The sequence below is a fragment of the Bombina bombina genome, chromosome 1 (assembly GCF_027579735.1).
Source record: "Bombina bombina isolate aBomBom1 chromosome 1, aBomBom1.pri, whole genome shotgun sequence".
NCBI classification, from domain to species: Eukaryota; Metazoa; Chordata; class Amphibia; order Anura; family Bombinatoridae; genus Bombina; species Bombina bombina.
Window position 1 is genome coordinate 773,801,065 of NC_069499.1, and position 13,951 is coordinate 773,815,015.

At 33.1% G+C, this 13,951-nt stretch overlaps 1 protein-coding gene across 1 annotated transcript in view; it reads left to right on the plus strand.

Moving 5' to 3' along the window:
* Positions 1 to 10,968, plus strand: part of LOC128639805 (uncharacterized) — a 58,753-nt gene extending 47,785 nt beyond the window's left edge. Inside the window, exons 5-7 of the mRNA XM_053691984.1 lie at positions 1,226 to 1,314; positions 7,046 to 7,244; positions 10,635 to 10,968. Of these exons, the coding sequence (XP_053547959.1) occupies positions 1,226 to 1,314; positions 7,046 to 7,244; positions 10,635 to 10,766 (420 nt within the window). The 3' untranslated portion in view covers positions 10,767 to 10,968. The remainder of the gene's footprint in view (positions 1 to 1,225; positions 1,315 to 7,045; positions 7,245 to 10,634) is intronic.
* The last annotated feature ends 2,983 nt before the right edge of the window (positions 10,969 to 13,951 follow it).

Below are 13,951 nucleotides of genomic sequence, written 5' to 3' on the forward strand. Positions count from 1 at the left end.
AGTTCTAGCTGCTGATTGGTGGATTTATTTTTACATGAATAGATAAGTGGCTTCCTTCCTTTTTGTTACCATACAAACAATGTGGCTGAGATGAATTAAATTCCAATGCCGTTTCTTAGATTATAGGAGGACATTGTGACCTTTTCTATAGTTTACTGGTGTGTACACATTAAGATAAAAAAAGCATAAAGGATACAATAAAAACAGCAACATTTATGAATATAAGGGTCCTGTAATATTAAACTGATAATTACTAAAAAGCTTATTTACATTGGGGCCTATTTATCAAGCCCCGTATGCATTTAAATGCTCGCTAGAAACAGGAGTTAAATGCTCGCTGGAAACAGGAGTTAAGAAGCAGCGGTCTAAAGACCGCTGCTCATTAACTCGCCTGCCACCTCTGAGGTGGCGGACAGCAATCAGCCCAATCAGATACGATTGGCCACAAATCTGCACGGGGCGGAATTGCACAAGCAATTTACAAGGCGTGCTTATGTAATGATAAATACTGACAGCAGGTTATGCTGTGGGCATTTATCCATGTGCGGTGGACATGATCCACTACAGCAGATCATGTCCGTCCATACAACGGTATGTATGTATTGGGTACTTGTAAAGCGCAGCTAATCACCTGTAAGAGTCTCAAGGCGCTGCTCATTTTATCTACCTCGGAAGGATGAAAGGCTGAGTGGACCTCGCCGGGGATTGAACCTGCAACCCTTGGGTTGCTACAGAGCTCATTGAATCTTGTGAGACCTCATCAGAGACCAATATAATAATCATAACTACTATGAAAAAAAATAATTAATGATAGCAACTTGACAAGGCCTTCAAAAACCATATTATTGTGAGGTGACTAAATTACTTAGAGAATATTTATTTATTGTTCAGATAATTATGTTAAAAGAGTTAAATTAATGCATCAATGAGCAAAAATTGAACACACTTCCTACATACAACTGTTTCTGATCTGCTTGTAATTAATTGGATTTTTTGGGTAGCTCTGTACAATTAAACCTTACTACATTTCCTATGTGGAAAAGCCAACATATTCCTCAGACTTTTAAGAAAGAATTTGTTTTCTGATGTTTGTTAGCCACTGTGTAAGGTACCACCTCCAGTAACTATATTACGTATGTATAGGCATGCTACGTATTACACTAATTTAAACTTGGTTCACTTGCAAAATATATCAGTGATCATTGTCTATATTTTCTTTTACAAGGTAAATATGCCTTCGCCAATTTCCCTTAACCCAATAGCAGCACGTCAGAACTCTGCTGCATTTGAGCCCTCTCGTATGCAAGGATATAAGTAAGTATCATAAATGCAATTTAAACAGAAACAGACTAAACCACGTAATTTTGTTGCTAATGGACACATATTATTATTACTATGTCAATTATAATTTTCCTGACATAATAACTAATCAAGTCACTAATTGTCTAATTTGTGACTTTTTTTGTACCTGCTTCATATAATTTTCTGAGTTAAAAACACCATGTGGTAAATTTGAGTCTTTCCAAAGGTGTTTATCAGCTGTTGTACAGCTACTGATGCAACTTTTGTAACATTGGAGTAATCATAATGCAAACGATAACACAATTTCCAGATTGGAAAATTATTGTATAGGATCAGAGCAGATATCATAAAATTCACCCATACCATGCATGAACAACCTCTGTAAAGGCGATTACAATCCATCTGCCCTCAAGTTATAAACTAATTATTGACCACAAAAAGGACACATCAAATTGAACAGCCAAAGGCACTTTAAAAGTTTTCATTACCCACAGATTGATCATTAACACATATGGGCCATGGATCTGTACATGCTCAGACCAAAAAAAACAAGATGGTGCAGCCCATAGCAACAATAGCAATGGTCCTTTTTGATGGTGATAAATTCACACCAAATTATAAATTATACTGAATATGTCATCATCAATATGTAAAACATGAATAAAACATCTACAATATATTGCCAATTGTGGAATCAATACAGCTATCAATATCAATGTATACCTATCTGTAAATTAAAACGTTATCTTAATTAAAAAAAATGGCACACTACTATCTAACTGCAAAATACACTGTTAAGGGCCATGTGGCATGTTGGCAATGTTTCTGATTGGCTGTGGATGCAATAGGGATATTTACCATTTAAAATTTGCATGGTTGTTTTGTTTGGTGTATTGGTTTCAGGATTTATTAGTTGCAGTATCTTATCAACAGCCATTATCGCTTGTTCAGGGTATCATTGTGGGAAATGGAGATTAAACCTTGTGGCAGTTATCAGGCGTAGCTGCTTTTTGTTTGTGTTTGCTTTGTTAACAAAAAAAATCCAATCCCATTTTTCCGATACTGAAAAAAAAAGAAAAAATTGACTGATTGAAGTCAATCCCTATTTTGTCCCATAGAAAACACTATAGTCCCAGAACAATTTGCCATGCACCTCTTCAATAAATGTTCTGTAAAAAAAAAAAAAACAACAAGCAAACAAAAACAGGTTAGTTTTTCTTCAACTCCAAGATCGACATGTATTTGGTACCTATCTGGGAGGTAGTTTGCATGCGTTGTGCGTTTACATGAATGTCTGTATGTACCAATCAGAGGGCTTCAATTCTCTAAGACTGCATGCTTGCTCAAATGATTACCTTGGAGTTTTAAAAAAAAAACAAAAAAGAAAGAAAAAAAAAAAAACTAAGCAGCCTTTATTACAAAACAAAACAAGTATATTGCAAAGTTACTTTACTATATAGTCCAGCAATTTGCTCAAAATCTCCCATGATATTCAATTTTCATGACAGCATGGTCAACAGCCGATAATGGCAGCCAATCATAGAAAAAAAACAAAATAGGTTAATGGGGTCCATATGTGTGTTTTGCAATTGGACAGAGTGGTGTTCCTGATAAGTGTTACAGAACAATAATGTAATTTATATATGGGTATGATGGGTATACTGAGCATATTTGCTTAATGATTTGTTTTAAACTTTCAGGCCTAGTTTCCATTACAGGTAACTCCAAGTCTATGCCCTAGTTTACAACATGAATAGAAGTTAGGCCTTTATATATATATATATATATATATATATATATATATATATATATATATATATATATATCATTTCTTTTTTTACATGATTGAGAAAACCTAGTTTTCCTATTTGGCTACATTTAATCTAAAATTCAAGAAGAAAATAAATTTCCATTAAAAAAAAGTGGCCTCAACTTATCTCAGAATTTTAAGTTCTCACACTGTAAATCATGAAAAAAGGATACCAAGAAAGCAAAACAAATTTGATAATAAAAGTGAATTGGAAAGTTGTTTTAAAATTACAAGCTCTGTCTGATTAATGAATTTAATTTTTTACTCTCCCTTTACATACATATGTAAATTTGTAATACAATAGTCATGAATATAAACAGGTTTAACTAATCTAGACCATGGGGCCTATTTTTCAAGCTCCAATTTTAAGATTGGATATCAGAGCGCCAAACAACGTAGGCAGGGTCTATGGGCAGATAGTCAAATACCAAAGGTAACAATAGGTTGAAATAATATGATTTAATACATAAGATAAAAAAGTTGGTACATTTAAAATTATACAACAATTAGTCATGGATCCATGTTACACTTTAAAATATATATTGAAACAATAGGAACAATTTAAAAATGCTTGTAGAACAATAAAAAAAAAAAAAAAAAATCTAACAAATAATGTCTATCGCTTAAAACTTAAATTCTAATATGTGAATGCTAGGAGCGCTTATGCACACTCTATTTATAAAAACAATGGGTTACAATGCACAGGTGGATAGATTCCAGGTTGCTTGAAACCGGTGGATGTGAAATGTAAGTGGCTCCAAATTGGGGTTTTGCCTATGTGTTTATCCAAAATTGTGTAACTCCTAACAGGTGGCCAAAAAATGTTACAGGAATGTCTAGAACCTGAATTCAAAATATAAGACCTGACGTTGTGCCTATGTGTTTATCCAAAAAGGGTGTAAATCCTAACAAGTGAAAAAAATGTGAGAAAAATATTGCAGGGGTGTCTGAACCTTATTTTCAAAATAAACAATGAATTCAAAATAAAACGATATACAAGTGAATTTTTGACAAATCAACTAATGCAAACATAAAGCATAAATAGAACCAAAAAAAAAACCAACAGCACAACTTTAACGTGTGTTCAAATGTGTTTCTGCTTGCAAACTGTGATGTGATGTGAACAAATATCTGTTATAAACACTAAATAGTGGCAAAACTTTGTGATTGGATTGAAATTGAAGACAGGCTCTAAATTGATACCCTAAAATACAAATCTAAAGGGCTCAGAGTTGCTGAGCTAGATATAAGGGACTTGCTCAAAGAGCCTCGAGATGTTAATTAAAAGAGACCATATAACAACAGTGGGTTAAAAAACGGATGATATAACATAAAATGCTTAAAAGTCCAAATAAATATTCAAATTGGATAATAAGAATCTTGCTATAGTCTGTCTCAATATGGATCCCAACTGCTGATTATGGAGAAATCTTCTTGGGCAGTAGTTAACAAATAATTCCAACTTGCAATGTTGTCCCTTACCTGCCAAAAAAGGAAAGGCAAAAAATAGTGCAGATGGCTTCTTAATGTGATCACAATTAAAATACTCCTTACCAGTCAACCGGTTTCGGTCTCCACTGACCTTTCTCAAGACTGGTTTGAGGTAAGGACCTAGACTGTTATATACCTTGCTGATTAACAGGTGAAATTACCACCTGTGTAGTAGAACAGGATGTGAAAACAACATTTTTTTTTTTCTATCCAATTTGAATATTTATTTGGACTTTTAAGCATTTTATGTTATATCATCCGTTTTTTAACCCACTGTTGTTATATGGTCTCTTTTAATTAACATCTCGAGGCTCTTTGAGCAAGTCCCTTATATCTAGCTCAGCAACTCTGAGCCCTTTAGATTTGTATTTTAGGGTATCAATTTAGAGCCTGTCTTCAATTTCAATCCAATCACAAAGTTTTGCCACTATTCAGTGTTTATAACAGATATTTGTTCACATCACATCACAGTTTGCAAGCAGAAACACATTTGAACACACAAAGTTGTGCTGTTGTTTTTTTTTTTTTGGTTCTATTTATGCTTTATGTTTGCATTAGTTGATTTGTCAAAAATTCACTTGTATATCGTTTTATTTTGAATTCATTGTTTATTTTGAAAATAAGGTTCAGACACCCCTGCAATATTTTTCTCACATTTTTTCACTTGTTAGGATTTACACCCTTTTTGGATAAACACATAGGCACAACGTCAGGTCTTATATTTTGAATTCAGGTTCTAGACATTCCTGTAACATTTTTTGGCCACCTGTTAGGAGTTACACAATTTTGGATAGACACATAGGCAAAACCCCAATTTGGAGCCACTTACATTTCACATCCACCGGTTTCAAGCAACCTGGAATCTATCCACCTGTGCATTGTAACCCATTGTTTTTATAAATAGAGTGTGCATAAGCGCTCCTAGCATTCACATATTAGAATTTAAGTTTTAAGCGATAGACATTATTTGTTAGATTTTTTTTTTTTTGTTGTTGTTATTTATTGTTCTACAAGCATTTTTAAATTGTTCCTATTGTTTCAATATATATTTTAAAGTGTAACATGGATCCATGACTAATTGTTGTATAATTTTAAATGTACCAACTTTTTTATCTTATGTATTAAATCATATTATTTCAACCTATTGTTACCTTTGGTATTTGACTATCTGCCCATAGACCCTGCCTACGTTGTTTGGCGCTCTGATATCCAATCTTAAAATTGAATCCACCCTTGGCAACTAGGTGCCAATTTATTAGAGCTGGAGGTCTGTTGCGTTATAGTTGGCGCTTAGTTATCACCTTTCCACATATTTTTCAAGCTCCGTATGGAGCTTGATGCCCTGTGTTTCTGTCGAGCCTTCAGGCTCACCAGAAATACAAGTTATGAAGCAGCGGTCTAAAGACCGCTGCTCCACAACCTGTCCGCCTGCTCTGAGGCGGCGGATAGACATCGCCGGAAATCAACCCGATCCAATACGATCGGGTTGATTGACACCCCCTCTGCTAGCGGCCGATTGGCCGCAAATCTGCAGGGGGCGGTACTGCACCAGCAGTTCACCAGAACTGCTGGTGCAATGATAAATGCAGAGAGCGTATGGCATTTATCAATGTGCAGCGGACATGATCCGCAATATCGCATCATGTCCACTCCCAGGCCCCCATGTATTCATTTTAGAGTGTATTATACATGCCCAAGATAATATAATTATTCTAAATAATCTTATAAAACTTGCAAACGTCGGAAAGGCTAGTTCTGCATTTTATCATGTAGCTTTGGCTGTTCCTTTTGTTGGCGATATTTTGTTGATAACTTGTGGCCTGGTATATTGTGATTGACTTTACTAATATCCAATACTTTTCCTGTACAAAAATGGTGTTATTGTTTAGTTTGTGATTGCTCCAGTGACGAAAAAGGCATATAAGAAGCTGAAAAACAGGGTTGGAATTGATACCTAATTTACCAAAATTTTTGAAAAGTTTTCCATTGTAGGGTAATAACTCTTTAAACAGTCTGTGTTATTTCTCTTATCTCTTTTTATATGTCTTGTTAGGGACATATATATATATATAGACCTACATTGATCAAGCAGTCACTGCATAGCATGTTTACGATCCAGGTCCTGGTTCCTGTCTCTTTGTGGGTTGTGGAAAAAATACAATTTTCCTAGTTAATCTGCCAGGATCAAAATAAAATAATAATAAATAAATAAATAAAAGTACACTGTATTTTTTTAATACTAATAACTGAACATTTATAGGGAATTACATATTAATGCTATTGCCCTCTTAATTGATTGATTGTAATTCACTGATGAAACTAATCACATAAAGAGTCAAACCTTTGCTTCTGGTTAATGCAAAATTAATTTTTTGTAACAAAAACTAAAATATAGAAAATATGTTCTCCCTAAGAAGAAAATGTTTTGTATCCCCCTGTTAGTCCTTTTGCAGGAACTCGTGCAGAAGAACCTCTCTCTCCAGTGCAAAAACAAGCAGATGCTTTTAATTCTCAACAACAACCAAGGAGTCCATTCAACAGATATTCAGATGCGCCACAGTCAGGCAATTATAATGATGGAAGAACTGATTACAGTGAAGCAAGAAATCAAACCTATGATTACAGCTTGAAGCCAACTTCGGTATGTGATTTTGTATAAATCCCGCCGGAATATATCAGCAATCCCAACGCACTTTATTAGTTCCCCAAAACACACTGAGGGGGGCCTGATTCTCTAAAGTTTTCTGTTGTGGCAAGATTATCTCATAAGTACCTAAAGATCCCTCAAAGAATTTTAGAAAGGCAAATTATATCTTAAGAGCTTTTTATCATGCATGTGGAGGTAAGACACATATAGTAAAATATAATGTTCAAAGAAACCTTTTTGCATGATTTCTTTACATAGCAACAAGTTTTTGAAAATCTGGCACATAGTATTTCTGAGCATAATCAAATTGGCTTAGCCACTAAATAACCAGATATGTTGAAGAAGAAATATAATTAATTCCAAAACTGTTAGGTGCTTCTGTTATTTGGAATGCAGTTAGAGACCACTGATCTCCAGGGTCCCATTTTTGTTATTGGTTTAATAAAAGACATAGGGCCTTAAAAACTTGCCAGTTTGGAATGATATCAGGAAACATCTATGTATTTGTTTCCCCTTCATATTTAGCAATGGTGCTTACGGAACATCTCTTAATTTCTTTCAGGTACCTGTAACATTTGAAAAACTCAATAAAAAATATTGCAAAAATATATATACCTGTAAATGCTGTTACAAAGAAAAGGCTGCTTTTGAATCTTTTACATTTTTTATATCAACAACGCTTACATGCTCCAAGTGATAATTAAGGAGCCTAGACAGCCTTTAATCGACATGCATACTCCACTATTGATTGACAGGAATAAACACATAGCTGCTTAGGATACAAGATCAGAAGTTAAAGGGTGCACAAGAAGCCAATCTAATTAAACTAATAAAAGGTCACTTTTAAATCCCTTTATTGTTAATCCATATTATCATCACGAGAGGCATCTATTTTGAACAAGTTAATTTCTTAAAGGGACACTAAACCCAAATTTTGTCTTTCATGATTCAGATAGAGCATGCAATTTTAAGCAACTTTCTAATTTACTCCTATTATCAAATTTTCTTTTTTCTCTTAATATCTTTATTTGAAAAGCAGGAATTTAAAGCTTAGGAACCGGCCCATTTTAGGTTCAGCACCCTGGATAGTGCTTGCTTATTGGTAGCTACATTTAGCCACCAATCAGAAAGTGCTACCCAGGTGCTGAACCAAAAGTGGGCTGGCTCCTAAGCTTTAAATTCCTGCTTTTCAAATAAAGAAACCAAGTGAAAAAAGAAAAATTGATAATAGGAGTGAATTAGAAAGTTGCTTAAAATTGCATGCTCTGTCTGAATTATTAAAGAAAAATTTGGGTTTAGTGTCCCTTTAAGTGGCATTACAGTTAATCCCATGGCCTTACTAACTCTCAATAGCTTTAGATGCACTAGGTTTCCTGACATTGTAAGAAATCACTGGTCTAAATAGAGTAGGTGACATACAAACAATTACTGCACTTTTTACAGGATACTCATTTTATAGAGTACAGTATAGTTTAGTAAAGTACTATAGGACGTAAAAATGACAAATTATATATTTTTTTTATGTAGATATTAAAGGGACACTAAATACAAATTGTTTCTAAGCAACTTTCTAATTGCATCCTATTATTAATTTTCTTCATTCTCTTGCTATCTTTATTTAAAAAGCAGGAATTTAAAACTTAGGAGCCAGCCCATTTTAGGTTCAGAAGCATGGATAGCGCTTGCTTATTGGTGGCTGACATTTAGCCACCAATAAGCAAGCATAACCCAGGTTCTCAACCAAAAATGAGCTGGCTCTTAAGCTTTACATCCCTGCTTTTTAACCCCTTAAGGACAAGGTAATGTTTCAATTTCTTTCCCTTAAGGACCAGGGCTATTTTTACATGTCTTCTGTGTTTGTGTTTAGCTGTAATTTCCTCTTACTCATTTACTGTACCCACACATATTATATAAAGTTTTACTCACCATTAAATGGACTGTCTAAAGATACCATTATTTTCATCATATCTTATAATTTACTATAAAAAAGTATAAAATATGAGAAAGGGACACTGAACCCAAATTTATAAAAAAAAAATATATATAAAATATGATTAAAGGGACACTGAGCCCAAATTTTTTTCTTTCGGGATTAAGATAGAGCATGACATTTTAAGCAACTTTCTAATTTACTCCTATTATCAACTTTTCTTCATTCTCTTGGTATCTTTATTTGAAATGCAAGAATGTAAGTTTTTGGTGAACAACCTGGGTTGTTCTTGTTGATTGGTGGATAAATTCATCCACCAATAAAAAGTGCTGTCCAGAGTTCTGAACCAAAAAAAAAAAAAAAAAACTTAGGTGCCTTCTTTTTCAAATAAAGATAGCAAGAAAACGAAGAAAAATTGATAATAGGAGTAAATTAGAAAGTTGCTTAAAATTGCATGCTCTATCTGAATCACAAAAGAAAAAAATGTAGGTTCGGTGTCCCTTTAAGTAAATGGTCCTGGACATAACCTAAAATATGTAATTACTGTTATGGATACCAGGTCACAGCTGATCTTTATTGTTGCTTTTTTTTTTTTTTTTTTAACACAAATCTGAATAAATCAGACTTTTAAAAATCTAAATCCACTGCATTATTTTAACAATAGATGCTTTATTACTTTATAATCAGTAAGAATGCAAATTGTTCTCCACTAAAACCTGTCTTTCCAATTCATATATTATTTTATACATCCCTTTTTAATATTGCTTTGTTTCTAATTCATAAATTCAGCTAACACATGGCATGGACCATTATGAAGTGTTATTATAGATATCAAAGGGCACATGATACAGTAATCAGTTCAACATTTTTGTCTATAGTTCAAGAGTTATCTGTGCTTTACACATTCAATTCAGATTGCAGATACCAAGTATTTGTATCTCCTGATTTAAAAAAAACTGAATGTTATCCCACCTGAAATAAGTAGTTTAAAATGTATTAAATGCACAATGGAGGGTGATAGCTTAGTGCCACTGGCAGTTACTGTCCCCCTGTACTGCAGCAGTCAGCCTTTGTGGGCGGGGCTGGGAACCACTGCTTCCGCTCCTCATGTAGAGGGTTTGATTTCTCTGGTTAACAACTTATACTAAATTTGTGTGCCTGGTTATCACTACTAGGGAATGTTGGAATTAGTGTCATATTTGTATATTTATCATATTTGTCATATAAGTTCTTCCATTAAAACTTTATTTTATTTTCATTATAGTGGATTAAATGAATGAACTTTCTTTTCATGTATTTTGTCACCTAAAAACAATCTCTGGGTGCTCACCCTAATGAAATCTGCTGCACACGCCTATGATTTGAATATTTGATTAATAGCATTATTTTATATTACATTTATATACTGTAAATGTTTCAATGGCTCATTAATGATTATTTTTCTATCTTTGCAGAGAGCAGCACCTCCTCCAATTCCTCAGACAGACTACAAACAAAATGTTGCTGAACCCAGTTCTAATGGCCAGTGGAATGACAGGTCATTCTCATTTGCGCGTCCACAAATTCGCACCAACTATGGATATTAGTATAATTGTTTTAAAATTAGTTTTTACCGTTAATTGATGATTCGAAAGTTTAACACCATCTATAGCATTGCGCAAACTTTTTATTTTTAACTTGATTTAGTATGTCGTTGATAAGAGTTTTAAATATGTTTAATAAAATATGAGCAATCCTGCTACCTATACTGTTCTAATATACATTCATAAAGCTGTACTCCAATCAGAAGCAGTGTCCTACTCTCTGTTATATCAGTTGTGTTTTGACACTCTTTATCATCCTTTGCTGATTAAAATGTGTTGAAGAGAACAAGAGTAATAAGGAGTAGCTAGGTGGATGTAATACAATTTTAAGCAACTTTCTAATTTACTCCTACTATCAAATTGTCTTCATTCTCTTGGTATCTTTATTTGAAAAGCAAAAATGTAAGTTTAGATGCCGGCCCATTTTAGGTGAACAACCTGGGTTGTCCTTGCTGATTGGACAACACCAATAAACAAGTGCTGTCCAAGGGTCTGAACCAAAAATTGGCTGGCTCCTTAGCTTAGATGCCTTCTTTATCAAATAAAGATAGCAAGAGAACGAAGAAAGTTTGATAATAGGAGTAAATTAGAAGGTTGCTTAAAATTGCATTGCACGGAACATCTTTATATTATTAACTTTCTGTGAAGAATTTAGGCAGTTACTGCTCAGTACGTATGTGTAAGGTTAACAATATGTTCCACTCCCACCATGTTCTGTTAATTGACTATGACTAGGGTGACATTTTGGCAGTTATACAGAAAGGTTTTTAATCTGTTTCCAAAAAACTGATATAAATGTGTTAGACTAGTACTTAATTGCACTCATTTGCAAAATATGTGAGATGTGTCCTCGTGAATTTATTTTGCAATGATATTTTCATATAGCAATAAAGTTTGTTCATAACTGTTGACTTTTTAAGATGTAATTCCTGTATTACTATTTCCGTTGTTCAGTTTGTGTTTACAAGTGTGAAGAATTTTCTTTCCTATTAAAGAGACATGGAAATCAAAATGAAACTTTCATGATTAAGACGGAGTGCACAATTTAAAAAAAATAACAACTTTCCAACAAACTCCTATTGACGCATTTACTTCTTGTATTCTTGGTATTCTTTGTAAGGATAAGATACATTTGAAATAGAAATTAAATTTGTTTTATTTTTTATTATTTGTACACTCTATCTGAATCATGAATGTTTAAATGAGATTTATCTGTCCCTTTTAGTAACTCTGGGAAAGCTGGAGAAAAGGAAAGTAATAGGAATAACATTACATATGTCACTACGTGTGAGCAGAACTACACCAGACAATCAATTAGGATGAGCTTTGCCAAGCAGATAATTTAAATACTCTTCTTAAAGGGACATGAAACCCAATTTTTTTCTTTCATGATTCAGATAGAACATGCAATTTTAAACAACTTTCCAATTTACTTATTTTAATTGGTTTTGCTTTATTGGTATCCTTTGTGGGAAAAGATACCTAGGTAGGCTCAGGAGCTGCTGATTGGTTGCTGCAATTATTTGATTCATGTTAATGGCTCATCCAGTGTTCAACTAGCTCCCAGTAGTGCACTGCTGTTTCTTCAAAAAAGGATACCAAGATAAATAAGCTAATTGGAAAATAGAAGTAAAATAGAAAATTGTTTAAAATTCTATTCTCTATCTGAATCATGAATTAAAAAAAAATTAGTTGCATGTCTCTTTAACAATGGGCTGCATTTCAATCAGTTAGAATTCCTTTGTGAAGTGAATCACATGGCTTTGTGTGTGTTTTTTTTATTTAATACCCATTCAAAATCATTTGAAAACATCATGTTAACCAGTTTATATAACAATTTCTAAATGCAATTCAGCATTAAAACCCCTTTATATAAGTCTTTTTTTTTCAATCAGTCACAAAACACTGACAGTTTGGCAAAAAAAAAATTAACATTTCAAATTCTACATCTTAAATCAGTTAAAACACCTTTTCAACTCTTTTAAGTAGCATTTTCTAGCTGTTTGTGCAGTTTTTGTCAATAAAGTCCATGTGCATTTTCAGTCCATACAAACAAAATAAAAAATAAAGTTAAAATACAGAACACTTATAAGTTACACATGCTGCAGGGTGGAAATAAATAGTGCTGTCCAGAAACACAATACATGTTCCTCCCTGCACACCCTGCAGCATGTGTAACTCATAAGTATCCAAGAAAACATGGCTGAGGTGGCAACCCTAGTTGTGACATTGGAAGAGCTGCATTTGAGGACTGATAACCCCTTAAAGGGACATTAAATACCTTTTGATTCTGTGTACAAATCGTGCTTTGTCCCACACTGCCTAGAAGGACCAAAAAAGCAAAATCTGTAACCGAGCTTTTCAAACTGCTGCAAACTGCCAAAACCAACTGATTTCCATTGTTTGCAGATTCCGTATTTTGCTTTTTGGCCTCTCTAAGCATGATGGGATATAGCACAATTTGTACACAAAAGCAAGAAATGATTAATTTCCTTTTTAAGACTTGAATAGATTATTTGTATTGTAAATACAAACATATAGCAAAATATTAATACTTTATTACAAGAAAGTACTGTTAAATATTTGCTATATTTGCATGTCTTGGAGGGATGGGGGTTAATTGTGTCACACTTTTGGTTGAATTATATATAACAAATAATGTTAAAATTAAACATTTGTAAATTATGATAATAGATTGTACTTTATATGTTATATAAAAATGTTAGAAGTCTGTGAGTGGAAATAAATAGGCTACTATGTATAGTAATTGGTGTAAATGTTTATTATGTATTTATTTTCTGTACTAAGTAAGTTTGGTTAGGCATAAAAACATTTATACCTTCTCAATTAACTTTAAGTCAATAGAAACAAAATGAAAACTAAACTATACATTCAGCTAATGGCAAAACAATAATAATTCATTTGTTGTACATATTCATTTTTAAACAAGACAACAGATTGTACTGTAACTTGGAGAGGAGAGAGGTAATATTATGAATGAAAATAAATACTCATGTAAGCTTTAAATACCAATATAAACAAGCAATAAACTATCATTTTTAAGAAGATCACTGATAGTGTAAATAAAGTTTCCAAATTAAAGCAGTAAAGTGCATTATGTTTATTTTATTAGTTTTTTTTTTTTTTTTTAAATTATTTATTTATATATTCAGCACTGAAAAAAGCAA